Source organism: Embiotoca jacksoni, unplaced genomic scaffold (assembly GCF_022577435.1).
Source record: "Embiotoca jacksoni isolate LCO1_2020_lvr unplaced genomic scaffold, fEmbJac1.0.p SCAF_6, whole genome shotgun sequence".
In the NCBI taxonomy this organism is placed as follows: Eukaryota; Metazoa; Chordata; class Actinopteri; family Embiotocidae; genus Embiotoca; species Embiotoca jacksoni.
The window spans coordinates 21272459-21294938 of NW_027185414.1; the positions used below are offsets into that span (position 1 = coordinate 21272459).

The following is a 22480-nucleotide window of genomic DNA, read 5'->3' on the forward strand; positions in this document are numbered from 1 at the left end:
GGAAGGAAAACCCTAGCCAACCCTTTACATTTTACAATGTAAAAATACTCTGCCAAAAATGTACTGCATTCAAAACTGTACAGATAAAGTACACACGTATTAACAGCAAATTCACGTATCAAACATCAAAATACTTATTAAAATGGTCCTTCTTAGAGTGGCTGCATTAGGTTATTAATATTGGAAGAGTTATATAGCTTATAATTATATAGCAGCTGGTGGAGATTTATTGCTTTGTGTTCTGTTGCAGAGTTTGATTTAACAATGTGTCACATTTCATAAAATGCATTTGTATGGGCAGCCAATTTACAATATGTGTCATTTATTGGTGGGTGGGTGATATTTTGCACCTGTTTCAAATACTGTACATACAAATTTTGTAATTCTGTGTTTGGTGGTCTATAACATCATGAGAAAAATAATACCTTTTGGGATGATGCAGTCTTCTTTTTTTGTATCCATAAATATGGAATGCCCAGTCATATATACTCATAAAATGAATAGATAAATACGATAAAGCTCCCAGGAATCATTCAAGTTAATCTTATTTTATGTTAAACTAATAGTAAGTGTGTGTGAAACGTCTCAATGTATAAAGAGCATACAGTTATACAAGTCTGAGTATCTTAAATTTATTTTATATACAGTATCTGAATGTATTTACTTGACACAACTGCCAAATAGCCTTTCATCTAAAATATCACCATGTAAAAGTCAAGAAATATTGTAACTAGAAACTCTATCCAAGATCAGAAAATGGGATTAAAATGAAGAATCTCCTTCTAAAAGTGTCACAACGTGAAATCTTTTCTTTCAACTCTCAATTTCTAAATAGTCAAATCCTTTTCTCTCAGAAAACAAATGTGGCATGAAATCTAGGTGAGAAAGTTTGTATTTGGCAAAGACTTTGACCAAATGTTTCACATCTTAAGAGAACGGCCACTCTGTACTTAACTGAACAGACAAATGTAAAATTGAAAAGCATATCTTGACAATAATGTATCAATAATAATGAACAGTAATGAAAAATACAGTAATGTTCTCAGTAACAAACTCGGGTACTTGTACCTAAATTGATTTCATATAGTTCTTTCCGACTGCATTCAAGAGGAAATGACCTCTTCATTTACTTGACAGTTGATTTAAATACACCCAGTACAAAGCGACCACTTTTAGTGATATGGAAATATTTACTTTAGAAATTAAACTTCCTCCATTATTCCCACAATGTGCTTTTTACCTTTTTGCTGCATTACAATGGGAATTACAGTGTAGATTTTGTATTTTAAATAAACCATCACCTTATGTATTATGATGCATTGAAAGATTCAACTCTTCTATATAGGCCTGTGCAGTATAAAGTATTCAGGCAGTGATTATTCCATTTGAAAAAGGCTCATTCTGCCGAAACATAGTTTAATTTTAGTGTATAAGGACAGTTTACAAACATTTGCAATTTGCTGATAATATTCATGCACATCATTACACTCCACTGTAAGATGTTTCCTGAATGCAGTATTTTTTTTAAATTTTTTTACCACTGATGAAAAAAATTTAAAAAAAAATTACATTAAAAAAAAGGTGTTTATCCTTTGATTTTTTTCAGTGCTCGAGTCAGTAAAGCTCCTATAAATTACACCTGCTTTAAAATGTTAGTATTATACTCTAATTATTCAATCAATGTAATTAATTTTCTGCTAAAGTTTTTGCAGTGAGCACAGAGTACCAAAGTAATGGCGAGGTCAAACGCAGACCACTGATCCCTTTATGGAGGACGGTGGTGTTCTGCACAGGTATGGCTGCAGCCTTCAACGTCCACAACCTCTGTACCACCTGCTCATTATGAAACAGATCGATGCAGTTTCTGTGAGTGCAACGAATTCACACTGATTTCGCCAATTAGTGCATTAATGAAGGGGAGGTGTAGGTGAGAGAGAGAGAGAGAGAGAGAGAGAGAGAGAGAGAGAGAGAGAAGGAGAGAGAGAGAGAGAGAGAGAGAGAGGAGCAGAGCTGCAGGAAGGTTTATAAATCAGTGGCACAACATTGGTTGACCAAAGAGCAGGGATGCAACGGCACCATCAGGAAATCTGCGTATTGGAAGATGATTCATATCAAGCATATTGAACATTAAACAAATTAATGCGCTGGATTCCAGGCCAAAGTTTTATTTGATCACGGCTCATAATGGATGTAAAACCACTGCTGGAACGCGCAGACGTCTGTGTTTCTATTGGCTGTCCGCAGCGTCGCTCAGAGGAATGACGATTTTGCTGCTATAACCAGCTGATGCTGAGGCTACGAACACGGATCCTCTGAAGAACTGTTGACGGTACATTGACACCCCGTCATCGGCGCTATGCCTGCGGATTCGGTGTCATCTCCGTCCAGAGACTGAGTGAGTAGGATATTTGATCGTGTCACGACGCACAGGCCCGGGGTCCCCCCCCTCCCCTCTGTCGCTCCACCTGATGTTTCTTCGTCTTCCCACATCATCATTTTCATGGGCATGATGCTCTGTGCTTCACAGATTGAGCTTTCTCACCTCACGCAGGCGACACATCACATCTGCAGGTAAATGTTGGTTTGGTTTCGCGATGAACGAGCAGATGTTCATTTTTTTTTAAATTATTTTTCTTTCCAGTCTCATGTTTTTTTTTTTACGTGCGTGATATGTCTTCTTGTGGGTTTCTGGGTAAACGCTGTTTGTGGATGTTGTTGTGCAACACTGTCGTGAATATGGTCCGTGAACTACGTTATAATGTATGCACTGGTTGCTGTGTAGGCTGAGAAACGCGTGGACAGCGATGGAATGGTGGTGCGCTCCGCAACGCAGCGACGGGAGAGACGCAGTTTCGGTGCAGAGAGAGCAGCATTACTATCCCCTCTCTCTCTCTCTCTCCCTCCCTCTCACCTCATATACACGCGCAAACACACATTCCCCCGTGCACGCGGGCGGACGGACGCACGCACGCACGCACCTGCCTATTAATTTTGACACTCGCACAACTCTCTCATGGTGTCCTTTGCATGCAGACACCAACAGGCGTTTGTTGCAAGGTTAATGTTTCTGTCCATTACATCGTATATTTTTAGGAGTCAGAGATATTATGTGGCTGCCAGGAGAAGCAGCAGCTTATCAATAAACCAACTCCGTGCTGTACCCATTTCCAGGAACATTTTTCCTGGAGTAGAGGGCATAATGCATTGCTCCAGTTGCAGGCTTTTAGGGTATATTTTGTCTATCAAGACGAGCTATGGTATGGATCTAATCCTTCCCCAGTGGCAGCACCATATCCTTAAATGACTAGCCATGGATGGCCTCAACATCCACCTTATCTCTTCCCCTGGAAAGACTTAGCTGTGTGGAGTGTACACTGCATAGGAAAACGCCCACACAGGCACATGAGCCAAATCAACATTAAAGTGGGTTTTTTTGCACTGCTGAACACATCAAGTGTTATACAAATGAAGTTGGACTGATACCGTGAGAAGCTTTAATGGTTCCAGTCCAACAGCAATCACATTACAAAAGAGCCATTTAATAATTGTGGTCAGTTTTTGGATGTGTGACAGGAGAAGATCCAAGCTCTTAATTGTTCTGAGCCTTTCTTTTTTCTTCTTCATAATACAAAATATCATTGCATGCATGTAAATATCCTCTCTGAAAAACTAAAATCATTTCAAAAAACAACAAAGAAAGGGTTAAATATTAACGGGAAGAATCTGAGTTGCGAGAATGTTAAATTGCAGTTGCAGCAATAGAGATCTGAATACAGTGGATACGCCACAAAGTGCAGCTGACCCTGATGGGAGGTTTCTTATAATAAACCAAAAGGAAAATAAAGTATTGTTGCAGATTTTGACTCTATGTTGGCCTGAGTTTAAAAGTCAGGGGATTACCAAAGTTATTACAATTCCTCCTCAAGCACACATGAATTTGGCCACCAAATTTCATGGCAGTTCATCCAATAATTCTTGCCACGTCCGCTGGCATGTGTGTTGAGGCACAGCATGTGTCTGGAGCTAAATTCTGAAGCTCAACATGTTAACATGCTGATGCCAAGCATGTGTAATGTTTGCCATGTTAACCATCTAGTTTAGCGCGCTAACATTTTGCACAAAAGTAGTTTTGTAGGCATTTGTTCTTTAACTAAAGTCGACAAATTAACATTTTGACGCAGGATGGAGCCATATTAAACTTTAAGGGGATCCACTGAATTTGTTCGCAAGGGAAACATCAACACATGCATCAATGCTAACCATTACTCAAATTGTTGTTGAGGCATGACACTAAAAGACCCTCCCCCCCAAATTTTTTTTAAAAATAAATCACACAGCTTGTGGCACCGGGAGAGAAGTTAGGCCAAAATAAATAGGATACATCATGCGCCAAGGTGCCATGTTTATGCAGAGCCTAATATTCTGATCAAAATCTGTTCAAAAGCCAAATCAGAATAAAAATGCTGTACATAATCACTTTAATCGGAATAAAGAGGCCTAAACTGAAGGGTTAGGTTCATCTTTTTTGTGCACTGATCAAAACTAAAGTTTTATGTAAATGATTAAACTGATTACAGCTGCAGTCTTTCTGCGCATGTCCTCCATCTTTTTTTATAAGTGCTTCCATACAAGGTCGGAAAATTCTAGAACTACAACTCTCTCCCACCACTGTTAGCTCTGCACCTTCATTCACTGAGTTTCTCATGTTAAGAGGAGGTAGTAGCAGTGAGGTTATATCGTAAAGTACCATCACCACAAGGGCCTCGAAGAGTTGCCATGTTCAGGGGGCTGATCAAACATGCAATGTATTCATTACTTTTGCAAGTCACACAGCAGTTCCCATTAAATGCATCGGCACAGCTGACCCAGAATCTTCAATCAAATTGTTTTTAATGGGAGTGAAAGCAGGTGTGCATGTAACCACAGCTAATGTTTGTTCCCAGGATTGTATCGACCAAACTTGTAGGTGTTGAGATAAGTGAAAACTCTGACCTGCTGATGGCGCGGTAGGAAAAGTCAGGAAGATTCAAATTCATCGTCTTCTCACCATGGAAATCTGTTCCATATTTTTTTTGGCATTCCGTCCAGTATCTGTCAAGACATTTCAAAAAGGAAATTAGGGGATCACATGCAGAATTCATCCTCTGGGGACCCACAGCGTCTGTACAAAATATCATGACAGTATCAAGTTGTTGTCGACATATTTCAGTGGTGCTGATTGACAGCCACCTACGACGTTAGACCTGTGCAAAGCAGGCTCGGCTTAGTAGTGCTGGCAGTTATTACAGATTCACTCTAGACTGTCAGCCTTGCAGCATCCTCCAGGTTGAATGTGTGGCTGATGGGATAAGACTTCTGTGGAAGTCACGCTTAAGTCATCCATGATTTAAATGTGTCTTCAAGGAAAAGCTGCCTCTCTGAACATCTACATGTCCTAGTTAGCCACCATCTGTCTCAGGAATACCACCAGCATGCAACCGCCCGTGCAAGGCATGATGGGAAGCTAGACCTTGGAGTGACCCTTTCACAACACGCTCTCACAACCTTACTTCTCCGTTTTGTCTCCGGTCTTCCAGGTGCGCCCGTGAGGAGTGTTGGATAGAACAAGACAGACGTCAAGATGCGGAATGAATGGAGTTCAACTTAAACAGCTTGAGTCAGATCATAAATAAAAGAAACTGACATTTAAAAAAAAAAAAGTCTGGAAGAGAGCCGGAGAGTGAGGAAGAGAGAAGCCGATTGAGGAAGAGGAGTGAAGATGGGGCGTGGTCAGACACTTGCTGTGTTCCTCCTGGAGTCTGCAGTTTGCTTCGTCAGCCGCAGGTCAAAGCAGGACTCTCCTTGTTAAAAACCCAAGCAGCTCATTTCACCTGCTGGAGGAGCCCCCACCCTCGGTGATGTGATGAATAAGTTTGAAGTCCTTGGCATTGTGGGAGAAGGTGGGTGTTTTTTTTACTGTATGTTTGTAATACTCGAGGACTGTTCGTACTGTTGTTAATCTGCAACTCTACCGCTGATGATCTGGGCCACTCAGGACACAGAGGTCGTGTCCACTGGAAGGTTTTCATGGGAATTCGGGTGTTTTACATTGTGCAGCTGAACCATGCTAATAGTGGTTGTCAGATCGTGTAATGCCCTACAATTCCCCTTCTGAGGAGCTTAGCATTTTTGATACAGGGGTTTATAAGCCTGAGAGGTCGGAGAAGTTTCTAATGGATTGGTGTGTAATCCTTCAAGGCTGCCGTTACAAGGAAGATGACAGCTGTGATCATTTGTTTACCATATATTTTCAATTAGTTTGCAGGTCCTTTAATAACCTTAACTGCTGAGAAAACCAGTGAAACAGGATTATGTATCAGACAGGTCTTAATTCTGATATTTGCCTGTTTGAGAACCAAACTCTAATAAGAATCCTTCCTGTTTCCTGATCTGCTGCATGTTTAATTTGCTTATGATGCAAATTCAAAACACCCTCCATGTCCACCTGTTGTTTTGATAGTTTCCACAGCACTAATTTAATCTCACTCTGCTGATCGGAGTTTGTTTTTTTTCCTCTCTTATATAGTTTTTATTCCCTAACAATTTTCTGTTGCTTCCATTTTTTTTCAAGAACGGTGAAGTTACGATCTGATATTCCTGGATTGGTGTTTCACATTAAAAGCCTTCTAGCTGCCCTAAGAGCATGATACACACACTGTCTGGGCAGCAAGAAGTGTTGAGTTTTACTGGCTGTAACCGAAACAAGCTTGGAAAAAGTGTTGTTCTGTCTAAAAGACAAACTCAAAGCAGAAGAGTCTGACTTTAATGGAATTATGATGTGTGGAAATGTACAGTATGTTCAATTTGCCATGTGAGCTATCAGAGTAAAGGTAATTCCACCCCCTCGAAGTGTCTTTCTGCCAGCCCTTATTTGTTCCTGGCAGGTATGAAATGATTTGGATTCTGCCTTTTGTTTGAGAGTTTACAACAAACAACCAAAACAAGCTATCTCTGCCCATAGATTGTATATAAAAGTGGACGTAGTCTTCAGGTCTGCAAAGTGAAGCCAACGCAGAAGTGCCATTCAGCGCAATACCACTGAGGGCGGCTTAGGGGTTGGTTCCAAAAAGGCTTTGGCTCCAATAGACTCCCATTCAAGAAGTCCACTTTTCTAATGAAATACAAAGTCAATATGGTGTTATTTGCAAAGCTAACTCCTTCTGATCAGTCATCTGGTGGTCCTTCTGAAAGTAATTCCATAATGAATGACATATTAGGCCCCAAAGGGTTAAAATAATTCACATAATGTGCCAAGACCATTTACCTTTAACCCTGAATACGAACTTTAACTGAACATAACCACATATTGTCCAAACCTAACCAAATATTAAAGCACAACAGTGACGGTTTAGAAAACACACAAGAATCAATAGCCTTAATGGTTTTGAAATTTGCTGATAAATTATATAATCTTTCCAACAGAAAGTCAGATCAGAAAATCCCTAATACCTTTTGATTTGGCAGGAAATAGACAAACAGCTTAATTAACCCTTTAATTTGGAGGAGTGAAAATATAGAAAGTTTTCACTGGATAGTCATGACGTATCGGTTTTCTTTATTAGTCTTTTTTATGCATATCCTGGCTCCCCCCACCAATGCTTAAGGCTTCAATTTCCAGTTAAAATCTAGAAACCCTGTTCATGAAGGTTTGCTCAGCCACTCGGAAAGGTTGACCAACCAGTGACCGGTGTGGGTGGTTAAGTGCGATGATGTTGAAGTCAAGCATTTGTTCAGAAATGTAGCTCCAACAATTGCAGCGGTGTTAAAGCTAGATGACACACTACAAAGAGTCGTAGCAACGGCAGTAAATATCGAGGAATTGAAGCCAAAGCATAGAAAGTGTGTAAAATTAAAAAGAATGCAAGTTTCCAATGATCATTTACCAACATGACATTGGGCCTCTATGGTTTAAAGCTTGATGAATTTTGGTGCACGGCATGCATCATGTGGTGGTCAATGCCAATTGGTTAAAGGCTGCTCTGGTAGTTTCTACGCCGATTACGATAGAAAGACTGGAAACCATCGATTCACGCAGTCCCTTAGGGTCTGGTAACACAAGGACAATATATTCAGACCCTAAAAATATATTTAAACTATTCCATGCCAAGAAAAAGTTCAAGACATAAATGTAATTCTTCATTTCTTGACCAGAATGTTATTCCTGTCACATTGAAACTTTTAGCTTTGCAGAATAATTTCTAAAATACTGGGGTTAAAAACAAAAGCATCCACTGCGGACGTCAGTATATTTGCGACCATTTATGCATCTGCACATTTTGTTGAAGAGTAAAACGTGACTTACTCCATGGACTCGGTGACAACACTGATGGCTGGTCAAAAAAATAAATAAATGAGGATAAAAGGTTTTTTAGTGTAACTGTGAATGGCTCTCCAGTATTTCACGCACAAGTCCTTCAACATATCAAACCATTATTTCTTGGAGCCAGCAGCATCATTTGTAGCTGATTTGACTGAGTTGAATGGACATGCATCGCTGCCTCTCTCTAACGGGAGAAGACAGAGTAACCCGAGTGTTTATTGTGCTGTTGATAATTCTCTGTGACTGTGATCTCCATCAGTGCTTGTCACCAAACATTAATCAAAAAGTCAAAAGCACAAAGAACAGCAAATAAATAAAGGATTTCAAGTAAGCTATTTAGTTTTTCTTAAAAGCACTAGGTGTCGATTTTTGTTATTTGTTCAACTGAAAATTCTTTTTTTTTTTTTTTCCATTTACTATATTTGATGGAAGACTCTAAATACTTGCGTCTGTCAGCTTTGGCTGGCAAAGCTACAAAGAACAGTTCTGTCAAAGTCATGAAACAGCTGAAGCAACTTCAGAACACTTTGTAGCCACAGTTCACTGCATCACAGTAACCACAGTAGAGAGAGAATTTTAAGCTTCCTCACTGTTTTTATACAAATCCATGTACCTCTAACTTATCAAAGAAACACTTCTTTTGTGCTGATAATTCAAGCAGGAGGTTTATGTCCATCCAAGCTTTGGAAGTGCTTGAACGACCACTCACTCACTCACTCACTCACGATTTGTCCATGCAAAAAAAGACTTTAAAATACTTGTATATCTCTGAGATGCCAGCGGGTTTTGACAAAATGGCAGTATTGATGACTGGGAAATGACAGGTTAGGATAAGAGTTCGGGTTAGGCTGTCAGTGCAAGAATTGCCGCGTAAACTTGTGTGTGTGTGTGTTATTTGTCAAACTTACAGGCCTAGTTAAAGTGTGTTGGGTGTGTGGGAGAATATGTATAAGTTTTTTTTTTTTTTTTTTTTTTTATGGACTTTGGAGGCCACAACACAATTAAGATTTTTAAACTCAACAACACTTTTTTATTGAACCTTTTTGTCTTTCTCTCCGTCTCTCTGTCCAGGAGCATATGGAGTGGTGCTTAAGTGCAGGCATAAGGTAAGACGGCATTTCTCATTTCTGTAGGTATTTCTGTCATTCGTATGAAGATATTTCTGCTTTGCATCACTGTGGATATAAAGTCTTTGTGATGTGGTACATTTTCACTGAGAGATTAAAATCAGATGATGAGGAGGAATCAAGCATGAATGTAACAAAGCTGTGAAGAAGATGTCTGATATTTTGGTTTCATTGAGCTTCTAGTTGGTGCAAGTATTTTATATCTCCGAAAGAAACGGTGTCAACAAAGAAATTTGATATGTAGTAATTAGATAACCTCTTTTATTCCTTAAAGCTTGAAGCAGATTTGAATCATTTGTTAATGTTTTACAGCTTTCTAATTAGACAAATTTATACAAAGATTTTTTTGGGGGGGCTATAACTCTGCAAGACAAAAGCCTGGAGCATATTCAGTACAGATGCAGATGTGGACCGCAAACAGGTCAAAGTCTGACACTTTGACCTTCAAAATACAAGAGGACAAAGTCCAGTTTGGTTTTCTAACAAAAACACATCACACACCACCATTCGTGACCACAATTAAGGGGTCCACAACAAGTCTAAAAGTTATGTGATGATATACGGTACTTTCTCTCAACAGTGTTTTGTGCTAAATGCTAACAATGACAATGCTAACATGCTAATGTTAAGTAGTTGTAAAGAACTAATGTTCACCATCGAGTTTATCAGTCTTACGTTAAATTCAAATGTCAGGAGATCACGTCAGGGTGGGAAATTTCTGGCTTATATAGCAGGTCTAAATGTTACGTATATAAATACTTTGAAAGTTTCAAAACTCTCAGTCCATTGTCCCACATTTAGCAACTGTCCCATTTGGACCAGCTGTGAGTTTGTGATGTCATAAACTCTTGTTCATGTCGGCCCTCAGCAGAGACCACTGTCCAACCTTTTATCTGGAAGAAAACAATAAGCGCTCATTCTGTCACACAGCTAGCAAGCTACAAGACTGAAAATAACCTGATTGACCAGGGTGTGCGCCTTAAAGGGACAGACACAAAACAGCCCGTTCTTGGTGGAGCCCCAAAGAGAAGCTTTAGAGAGGAGATGTAAAACTATACGGATGTTATTTGGCATTTAAAACCACAAAATCATTCTCTTTCAGAAATCCAAACTGCAAATAAAACACCTGAGAAGTATAACAAATATTGGACCTTTAACGGCATATTAAAAGCTTATGTTTCTCATGATTCAGGCTCATGATACCGACCTGCTGGCAGTGTCACGTTGGAAGAATGAATCTGAATCTGTTTTCTCAAAAATAATCACGTGGGTAACACTGGGATCTCTTAAAAAAAAAAAAAAAAAAAAAAAAAAGTTGTTCAATTTATGCCGTTAATGTAGTTGGTATGCATGAAAGCGAGGCCTGCTGGTGTGACTCATCCAGCAGCGTCTTCCATACGTGACTGCTCGGTTCACAGCTCTTGTGCAGCTGGTGTATCATGCTGGTGTTTGTCTGCAGTGTGTTTATTAAGCAAAGGCAGTGTCCTCAAAATGTGGTGCTCCGAGTTGCAAATCATGAATATGGCAAGGGATTTTATGTTTACTTAAATCCCCCCCCCCCAAAAAAAAAAAAAAAAAAAAAAAAAACAGTGTCAACTGTGGAACAATGCCGAATACTAAAATCCCTTCATGCTCCTATAAAAGTTGATAACGTGACAAAAACGTAGTAAAATCTTCGGTCGTCAATCCAAAACAACGGCCCCAAATTACACTGTGAAACACGGGTGCACAGACATCCAAAGACCGCCTGCAACTAAATTTAGGATCTCAAAGTGCGAGTGCTGACATATGCAAAACAAACAATCAGAATGTGGCATGAAATGATGCAGAATAAACAGACATTTTTGCAATGTCTGAATAAATTGTAGAAAAAAGAAAAGAAAAAAAACACTTTCCCAAGCCGGCTTCCCTCTCTCCTTCTCATCCCCGTGTTTGGTAGTTTTTCGATGTGTGGAAGCGTCGGCTCGGTGGCCCAAACTTAATCGTTGTTTTCCTGCATCTTCAAAACACAAGAGCGGTGCAGATGGATGTTGTGAGCTGAGCATGTACATCTGCTCTCATGGGATTTTCTCCATTTACATATGCATCGTGTTATGATTCAGCGGGCATCCATTGAATTGTATCGCATGCCTCAAATTACTACAGTCTGAATTTACCGAACTCGTCCTGCGCAGTCTAAAGTCTTTACAGTCGCACAAACTACGATGACGGCTGAATGGCTCGGTCGGTTACGCGTCGAACGTTTAACAATAAGCTTGACCGGTCATATCGAACACGGGCTGTTCATTTTTTTAAATCGTTAAATATATTATAGAAATAATGTTCTATTCCTCTATAGGCTTCCTCCGACGCGTCACAAGAGCGCCATGTTCCCGTTACTGTAAGGCAGCTACATTTTACAGAGTCAGAAACAACGATTTAATGTTGTTGAATTCATAAGGTTTCCCCACATTTCTGTGATCTGCTGTCATTTGTAGCCATTCAACAGAGCTCCCTATTTTCTTAATTCCCCATTAGCGCGGAGAACTAGCGTAGTGTACAAATGAAGAAGGCCATGCATGTCACAGTGACACTGCATTTTACTGGAGAACAATCAATAGTTGTTCATGCCACTTATACGCTGTGAATATTAAATTATTTCATTTGGGTTCACTTTGACAGTATTTTTGCTACATGCTTATAATTTGCATCAAAGTGACAAAGGAAACTGTGCTGTCAAACCCATTCACTATTTATAGCTTTCAAATAAATATAGTGGACTAAAAAGTGCAATATTTGTCTTATAAATATGTGATGAGCTGAAATGAAATTATTCAAGTGAAGTACCGCAAAACTGCATCTAAGTACAGTCTTTGAGTATACAACACTGTCCTTAATTCATTATGTAATTAAATATTATAAACGCTCATTTTGTGACACAGTACACCTTTAATTCCCTTACTATTTGTTCCTAAATACAGCAGACCTAAATAATATTGTCCTCTATAGAAAAGTGTTACTGGTTTCAGGAATTGGGAGAAAATGTCAAATGCGCTTTTGTAGAAAACACGTATTAATTTGGCCTCAAGATTCACCAAGATGATTCGAAGTCTTCTCCAATACACAAACTCCCTGCTCCTTAAAGTGGTGCAGTGCAGTGACCAGAGTGACAAGCTGGAAGTGGCTCAGTGACACAGGGGCTTGTTTTGAATGTGTCTCAGGTTGTCCATTCTTCTTTCCATTTAGATTTTTGTCTTTAACGAGTTGGCTTTAGACGGATTTTCCAGGCTGGCTTTTGAAACAATCAAAGCCATGTGGATGGATCTATAAATCCATCAACACTGTAGTGAATTAAAACACCAAACTGGTGTCCGGGCTGGATCAGACATTAATGGGGTTAATGGCAGATTACTGACACTGTTATCAGCACCTGTATTCAGTGCTTCATTAATAGAGTCGTGTTAACTAAGAGTTTAATCTCAGTTAGAGCAGCAGTTACTGCAAAGGTGACCCTTTTTTGATCATTTATCGTTGGGTGAGGTCTGACACAGTTTACATATTAAATTAATTGCTCCATATTGTGCTTAAAATACAGTAAATGAATTGGAGACTTCTCTGATTTTTTTAAATCATTATTTTTTTATTATGATATTTAAAATGATATTAAAATGTATACTGATATTATCGTAAACGATATAATATGGCACACCCTTTGTGAACGGTGAAGGGAAAAAATATGAATCTATCGAGCAAATAATAAATTACAGTAAGATTGGTTTGTACTTTCTCCAACAAAAAGAAGAAATGCATGCAAATCTTTATATTTTAACCTTGATTAAAATCAGGTGTGAACAGTGTTTTGGTATCTTCTTTTTGCCAAAATGTCTTTTCAGGCTAATATTCACTGAAAATTATTACATCAACTAAAAGGATTTTTTTTTCAACATTTTGCAGGAAAAAAACACCCTAGCACCAATTGTTGCATAATCACAACTGACTCTATCAACAATTTTATCAACTTAAATAAAAAAAAACAACAACTAAAACAACCTACAAAACCTGAAAAGTGAGGGAGCAAGAATTCGATTTTCAAAAGGTCCAGATTCATCTGTGGTGATGAAGCAACATGTTCTGCTTTGACTACAATTAATTGCATTTTTTTGTACAATTTTATCTCATTTCTTCAGTCAGTATATTTTTGAACATGATATGTTTGTGAAAAACACCTAACAGCACACTGAGCGAGAGAGGACGACTGTAGGAGGAGTGACAGGAGGCAGTAGAGTCAACGAAAGAGGACAGCGCAAGAGCTGGAAATACATTTACAGGATTTACTTTGAGAAAGAGCATCTTATTTCTGTTTTGGTCACCATTACCGTGTTCGGTACTCAATTTTAAGTGAAAATTAAGACTTAAATGTGTAGGTTGTTACTATGACAGATGAATGGAAATTAAACTAAACTGGTGTTAGTTTGTGTTTCTGAATTTGAAATGGCTTGATACCTTACAGTACTTTCCGTGCTTGGCTCCCCCCCTCCCCTCCCCTCCCCCCTCTCCCCCGTGATCCTGTCTTTCTATATGTGCCATGTCATTTGTGCATGCTTCTTTCGTTATAGATCCTATATTTGGCCAATCTTTTGTGTCATAAAAAATTCAAAAGAGCCATGAATTATATACACTGAATGAAAATCTAAATGTGCAAACCCTGGCATTATGCAGCCATGAACAAACTGACATGGTAAGCAGAACACGGTGGTTAGAGAGGAAGTTGCAACACAACAGAAGCAGACGGACCTTAAGAAAACGACAATCTGCATATCAGATCTATTAAAATGCAGAACGCAACCTACTGTGAATGTGGAAATTGGCTTTCACATTTCCCTTGTCTTGTCTTCCAAAGATGTCTGTTGTGTGGAGAAGGCTTAAGTGTTTGTGCTCTGATTAAGGGCTTTGTCAGCTGAACTTAAGTGTTGCATTTGTGAGACAAATGTTTTTCTACCAACACTAGTTTATAAAGGAAGAACATTTGTAGTAACTTAAATTACTGGCTAATTCTGCATAATTTTTTACATACATGTTTTACTTGTGTTAATGTCAGGATTATTGTGGGAAAGAGAAGTGGATAGCATCAAATTTTTTGTGTCCAGCAGGATATGCCTCATCAAACATCAAAACATGCTTTTCTTTTTTAATTACTTAGCTTGCCAAATGTTACTTTATCTATTGTTGTATGTATTTTGATGAGAGACAGAGCAAGCAAGATAAACACCTGAAAGACAGACACAATGAGTTATTGATCATGACTTCTACTCTGTGTCATGAAAGCTCCAGGAGATGCGTCATATTATTCAATGACTGTGCTGAAAATGTAAGCAGAGAGACTAGAAATAGAACGAAGAAGGAAGATTATTCAACCATTAAAATTCAAATCAGATATGATATGAGCAAAAAAAATCCAGTGCTATTTCTCAATTACTTCTGAATTTCAAGCCCTATGTTGCATTTTTGTTTAGAGAGATTTGGTAGACTTAAGTAACTTTTAAATTGGCTTACGCCGTCCTGAAGTGAAAAAGCTCACTGATAATTATATCAGTCATCTCAAGACACCAAAACATGTATGTTGATAAATCTCCCACTTTTTGAGAGGTGACGCGTCAGAGAGCAGTGCCTGTCGTTCACCGTGATTTAACTTCAAATCGTGGCGCGAGTGGAGTACACCAGGCTGACACAAAATAGCTCCAGACACCTCCACACACATCAGCCCGGTCAGTTATAACTCGTCTTATTTTCCCTGAGGATACCAGGGCTGGATCTCTTGGTGTACCAGGTAGATGGAGTATTGTGAGCCTCGAGTCTGGTATTTTGGCCTTAGCTATCTTGCTATTGTGGAGCCAGAAGTGTCCATATTTGGAGAAGCTGAGGATGAGCAAGCGGTGAATCTCATAGCAAACCTGGGTACAATATGCCCCGCCCACCTATAGCGTAAACCTGAGTGCACCACAGGCTTGTCAATCAAACAGACACCCCCTCAAACATACCACTTTTTCAGAATCAGAATCAGCTTTATTGGCCAGGTATGTAACACATACAAGGAATTTAACTCCGGTTTTAACTTCAGCTCTCAGTGTGCAAAAAAAAAAACACTTTTTGAGGCCTATTATCTAATTAATGATGGAATTATTTAGAGATGGACGCCAGTAAACTAATAGGAATAAGTGCGTGTGGCGGATAACACCATTATGACTTGCGGATAAAAATGTATTGGCTCTGTATTTCATGACAGAAGTTGAATGGGAGTCTATGGAAACAGAGCCGCAAGCTATGTCCACATTTATAGACAGTATGTGGTTTTAACCAAAACCAAACCTTGTCCTCGCCCACCACTGAGCTGCGTGCCACAGGAAACACAACTATAATTGGAGGCACTGCTACGGTAACCCCCAGGGACAAACATCATTCAGTCACTCACCACTTGCAAGACTATTTTAATTCCCCCACCCCCTTTACATTCATCAAAAGACATTAGCTTAGCACAAAAAGGTAAGATCGGAGAAACAGCTGGCTAACATTAGTTCAGAGACTCTCATATCTTTAAACCTAGGCCTATCTTATTTACAATTTCTGTGTACTGAGCACTTGCTGAAACAGCAAAAAAAAACACATTAGTGACTTAACAAAACGAGGCAGGTAGCTTACAAACTCACCAGCAGAAGTATTTCGGTTGGCAAAAAACCATGTGTTTTGCGTTACTTACTGCGTAACTATCATTTGACAACGTCATCACGTCGTATTTTCACTACGTAATGCTAGAGGATGTCGGCACTTCACACCTGGTTGGTTGCGTCTCTCCCACTCTCTCCTCACACACTTTATTTGATACAGCCGAATTAACAAAAAAAAAGCTGTTCTCGTTTACATATTTTCCAGTTTCTGTCAGACAACGGTACGAGTATGAAATCGTGACTGAAAAGCGGCCCATTAAGAGTAGCCCGACATATTAACCTGCAGTTGCTTCCAAGCCATTTCCAAGTTGCAGCTTTGCTCTGCTAAATTTATGATTTTATGAACGCGAGGTCGTCTGCCAAAATGACGATGCACGTAATTGAAAGACCATGGTTGCTTCGTGATTTCGGCTATATTTAGCCTGCATGTGAAGTGAGATAAAGTCAGAGGCGGTGTTTTCTCTCGCCGTCAGTACAGACGCAGAGAAAGGTGTCCCTCTCGGCCGCCGGTTAGTATTGCCCTCTCTTTTCTGTGGAAAGTAGCTTGGGTTTGTTCAAACAAAGTGCTAGATTTGTAGTTAGGTAAAAAAAAAAAGAAGTGGCCTGAAATGTTGTTAAATTGGCATCGCTTCTCCACTGTGAAGTCGTAGCGGTTTTGCACACTGTACAAAACGCAAGGTACATCTGGATGTGTTGTTTGTTTGCCAGTAAGATCGTTTTTTTACTCATGTAAGCCAGAAAATATTGAAGCTGTCGTTTGAGGCCCCCCTGATTCCCTCTGCTGCCTTCTGCTAAGCACAACCTGGAGCTCTTAACTGAATGGAGAGAGATGACATTACATAATTTTTTTTTTTAGGTAAGCTTGCAAACATTTGTGCACAAATGAGCCACACCATTAAAACCACTGACAGGTGAAGCATTAGGTATAATACAACAGCCCAGCAATAAACCATCCCTTTATAAGGATTATGTGTTTATTTGTTATTTAATATGTTGATTTATTAATGGTTGTTATGAAAACTGTAATTTGTGGTGCTGTTGGGTACTGGGTTATATATTTTGGGACCCTAATTAATTTAAATGAGAGGGACATAATATTAGGAACACCTGTCAGTATATAACCCAGCACATTTCAACTTCACTGTAAAGTTAGAGTCTACAAAATAACCATTAAAATAAATCCACACCTCTCAATCAGATTGAATAACTACTGAACATTAGAACATCATCATGATGAGAGTTCTTATTGCTGGGCTGTTGTATTATACTTAATGCCTCACCTGTCAGTGGCATTAATGTTGTGGCTGATTGTTTTAAATGTCAAAATATTTTCATAGTGCTGTAATGATACAGCTGTGACTCGTTTTTTTGTTCATTCATTTGGTTTTACCATCATCATATTTAATCTACTGTTATTGCTCTCATCAACCCCACATTAGGTTAAGCCCACAGTATTCTACCTCCCATGAAATCTATGTCTAAGGACAGCCTTTACATTATGATATTGAATCAATGTTTTTAAAAACTTCTGGCCCATCTGTCAATGGTGTCATGGTTTTTTGATTATTTGATTGATTCGGCACAGGTTCCTGTTTTTCTACTCACTGCCCATGTCTTTTCTGACCAACCAGTCCCACCTGCCCTGCTTTCCCACCTCGGTTAGCTCTTGCCTGATTGTAATCTGCATTTATCATTGTTTAAGATTTTTTTGTATTCAGTGAATTTTTGTCTCATTTTACTTGTTGATTTTGGTGCTTTCGGGTCCTCCAAACCTCTAAAAGATGTGCTTCTATAGCATAAACCACCCGAAGCCAATAACATATCATATTCTTGTTAAAGTCATTATTTTTCTGCCACAATCTCTTAATTTTATTTGACTGTGAATTTGTAATTCTCAGCCAATCTGCCTTTCAAAAAATGTAATTACAGCTGTTAGAGTGTGACCATGTTAAACTGGATATCCTTTCCATTTCTCTGCATTTCCAATACGTGACATGTGACATGTTTCCCACAGTGTAGGGTTTTCATTTTCACATGGAAAGAGACTCCGACCATGGCAGTAAAAGCATTTTAGCTTTGCTGCAAGAGCAGTTATTTTTACTTTTCTCAGCTGGAAGCAGGGCAAAAGAGAAAAGGGTGGCGGAGGGAGAGAGAGAGAGAGACAGAAACAACGTGTGTGTGTGTGTGTGTGTGTGTGTGTGTGTGTGTGTGTGTGTGTGTGTGTGTGTGTGTGTGTGTGTGTATGTGTGTGTGTGTGTTGGAGAGGAGGAGATGCAGAGGGAGGTATTGAATACGGAGACTATGCTGATGGTAAATGGGTCACCCTGTTCGGAGTCTAGAGCAGACCTGTATATGGTTGAGGGAATCGTAGGGCTTTGAGGCTGGAGCTCTGGGCTAAAACCCAACCAGGTGACACCGAACACACTCTAACTGTAACACAAAGGAAGGACATGCATTTGAAATGGCTGTTCTTGAATAAATTATGTATGCTTTACAGTACAGTATGTGTTTGATGGAACATTTAATTAGTCGAGCGAGTATGTGCCAGCATTTGTGCAATGTTCTGCCACTTTATGCAAGTGTTGTATTAGCGTATGTGGGTGTGTGTATGGAGGCTTATGTGTTATCTTGAATTTGTGTATTGGGAGTGACAATAGCCTCACGGTAGCCAGTGTTTCCTGCTGCCTATACAGTATCTCTGTGCATTATTGGATTGCTGAGAGTGCTTGTTAATTATTTAACGTAAGTGATCAACAGAAAATTAACCAGTGACTCTTTGATAATTGATTATTTGTAAAGCAGTTTGTGAAATGAAAGCACCATATATCCACTGATTTCGATCTCTCTGTATGTCTTGTGTCACCATATGTACATACTGTATGGTGAATTGACAATGAAGTTGGCTTTGATTAAAAGGCATACAGAGATTACATTTTTATTTACATGTTTAAATATTCAATGCTGATAAATGACTCATTTTCTTCATAAGACAAATATACATTATAAATATGATTATTCTTATACTTTATTGGCATGAAATTAACAGAAAAATACATTTAAATTGTTAATCGCAAGTATTTGCATGACAATCAATTGTCAACTAAACCCTATTGACAATCTGGAGCTGTTCATGTCATCAGCAGAAAATTAGAAAGCATGAGGCTATTTGTGGCTGTGCTGACTTAACAGTGGCTTAAAAGGTAAATCAGCGTAGGTCAGACATCACACGTGAGTATCATCAGCACATTGCAAGGTGCTGCCACACAGCTTGAAATGTCACATGTGCTGTGTGTGGCCGCAGGTATTTGTGGGTTGTTGTTTTTTGGTCTGCCTGGCAAACAGTGAACCTCTCAGATTACTCTTCAGATATATTCTGTTTCACTGAAAGATGTAACTTTGCTCTCAGGATTAAAGACTGAGTCAGAGTGATGAATCCGTGTTGTTTCTTTTATTTATCTCGCAAGTGAAAATCTCCATACTGACAACTAAAAAGCACATCGGTAAAACAATTGGCTTGTGTGAGCGCTGCCGGTGACAAGCAGCTCCTCGCTGCGTTGCCTCCTCCCAACACTGAGACTGACTCTGTTGTCTGACCTTCTCTAGACAAAAGAACAATAGAGGAACATGAGTAGCCGAGGACACTTGCCTTGTATGTCGTAATTCCCTCTGGCTCCCTGTCTTTACCCACAACAGCTTCAGATTCCAACTCTTAAGACTGAAATACAAAGGCAGTAAAAAAAAAATTCCAAGTCATTATGGTGTCATACGCTCAATCTACTTCTTCTGAGATCAGTATTCTGGTGGTCCTTCAGAAAACGATTCCATAATTGATCAGATATTAGGTATCAGAGAGAAGTACGTTTGGGGGCGTGCCCAGTTTGATTGACATGTCTGGGGTGCAGTCAGGTTGCCGGTATAGGTGGTTGGTCATAGTGTCCTCGGATTCTCAGTCAGATCCGCATCCTCGCTCTTCTCCAGCTTCTCCAAATGTGGGTACTTCTGGTTGGGTTGCCACCTGGAGCTTATCTGTGAATCAATGACTAACTTTTTTTTTTAACATGATGCATTTTCCCTCCAAAACTCAGTCTCAGCCTCCCTAGTCATTTGACAAGGTCAGTATATCTTCAAAAATGTACACTTATAGTGTTCGTTAAAGGAGTTATATTCAGTATTTGTTTGTTAACAGTGTATCAAAATAACAATATGAAGGCGTCTTTAGTTAAGATGAACATGCAGAGTATAATCAATTGAGTCTCCAGCTCCCTTTAGCTTTATTGTTTGGAGTGTCGTTATTTCTTTTACTGTCTTTAGTTTCACACCACTCTTATGGTCGTGACTTTTGGTCAGCACAGGCAGCTGTTTTCTGTTGAAAAACCCCTAAAAATCCACTGTGCACTATCTAATAAGCACCAAAAGATAGAAAGAAACTGTTAGCAGCAGGCCGATGAACACCGTGGAAAATTTAGCAGCTAAAGAGACAGATATTTCCCTCAGTAGGTGGTGGCGATCCAAAACAGAGCTAAAACGGAGTGAAAATTGGACTGAGATCTATCGGATGTATTCAAGCACAACTCATCCCAGTGTTCCTCCATACTGCTGCGAGTGTAAACAAGCAACTGCTAAGCTAACAAATTCAGGTCACAACTTGTTTCTTATGCCCCCAAATGGCAAAACAAATGATTTTGTGCATGTTTAAAGAAGCTGCAAGCACGCAGTTATCTTATTACTTTTCTAGTTGGAAATCGCTAGTTACTGTATGTTCTCTGAGACCTTGCATCAAAATGTTGATATCTGTTATGTACTGTATATGGATGTTGCTCGGTGCCTTCAGTTTCTCAAGTTGTTCCAGGAACAGGAAGCTCACAGTAAAGCCTGATGTTTCTATATATGTATTACAATGAAAAAGAGGGGTGAAAGAACATCTTTTTGTATGTTTTCCCAATTTCAAAAAAGATTTGAAGACCAAAATAAAAGATTATCCTGACCTTCATGCGAGGTCAATCAAGCAACCTGCAAGAAGCTGAAGGAGACTGAAGATGCATATTAACTATGCCAAGGATGTGCAATGAGAGCAACAGCATGGCTCTTGTGTTGGCACTGCCATGGTAACTTGGGCACACTTTGGGTCATGTTAAGAGTGGGCAGGAAATATATCCTTATCCTTTTCTTGTTTCTCCTTTCACCTTTTGTTCTGCACATACTTTATGTCTTTTACTTCTACTTTGGTCACAGTGTTCTGGGAATCTATCTATATATCTAACTTCTGCAAAGGAGGTGATGTGTTCGATGTGGTTTGTTTGTTTGTTTGTCTGTTTGTCTATGAGCAGCATTACAAAAAAAAGTACCCATTCAATTTTGATCAAATTTGCTGGGTAATCTACTAAATCTTTTTCATTTTCATTAACGTTGATACGGACATGGATAGGGCTTTTGGCCCGCAAAGGCCTTTTTCAGACTGCCAGCTCAAATTTGTTTTTTGTCATTTCCACATTGTAACTGGATTGATTTTTATAAGTCTGGATAGCAAAAAAAACACATCAAATGCGTTTTTTGCAAATTGGATCCAAACCATATTTGGAGGTGGTTTGAAATGCAATTTCAATCAGATTTCTAGAGATGCGTCTTAGTCCAGATACTGTGGGGGCTCAGATCTGATTTCAGGCGTCACTTTCTACGCAACACACAATAACAATGTCATTTTCAGAGTGACAGAATGAGCTAAATCTGTGCCACCACTAGCAGGGCACATCAGAGTGCACATTTTGGAAGACATCAAGAATAGTCCACGGACAGAAGCTGACAAGGTCCACGTCCATGGATCTCCATTTGATCTGCTTCCGTGTTGCAAAGCCGCCAGCATAGGTACACATACGTCGTTACCACAGCAACCCATACAGATAGCTGACGTGTGGACACCAAATCCGATCTGCTAACTTGCAAATAACAATGCGAACAGTCTGTCCTACAGATCCGATTTGAGAAACAAATCTGATTTGCCTGCAGTCTGAATAATGCCATACATCCCAAAATCCCATAGATAGCAGTGAAGTTTGATCGTGACGAAACAGACAATTCTGGAAATAAGTTCACTCTATATCACAATCCACATTCATGGGTACCAGTAATCCTCAAGGACATGCATGTTCCTCGCTCAAACTTGATACAGCAACCTGTCTCGATGGAGCACTCGGGCCGCTGGTTTCATAGGGGAGAACTGAAACCGGTACAATTAGAACATCAACACAGTTGTTTCATTTGTACTATTGGCTTTGACGGAGATCTGCGCTCTCAGA

General features: G+C 39.4%; 1 protein-coding gene across 6 annotated transcripts in view; it reads left to right on the plus strand.

Moving 5' to 3' along the window:
* The first annotated feature begins 2038 nt into the window (after positions 1 to 2038).
* Positions 2039 to 22480, plus strand: part of cdkl5 (cyclin dependent kinase like 5) — a 43695-nt gene continuing 23253 nt past the window's right edge. For 3 of the 6 annotated variants that reach the window (XM_069174501.1, XM_069174504.1, XM_069174503.1), the window contains exons 1-3: positions 2040 to 2571; positions 5577 to 5939; positions 9431 to 9465. In XM_069174501.1, coding sequence (XP_069030602.1) covers positions 5903 to 5939; positions 9431 to 9465 — 72 coding nt within the window. In that variant the 5' untranslated portion in view covers positions 2040 to 2571; positions 5577 to 5902. Of the gene's footprint in view, positions 2572 to 5576; positions 5940 to 9430; positions 9466 to 22480 lie in introns of all 6 variants that reach the window. The other 3 variants (XM_069174506.1, XM_069174502.1, XM_069174505.1) reach the window with 3 other exon arrangements.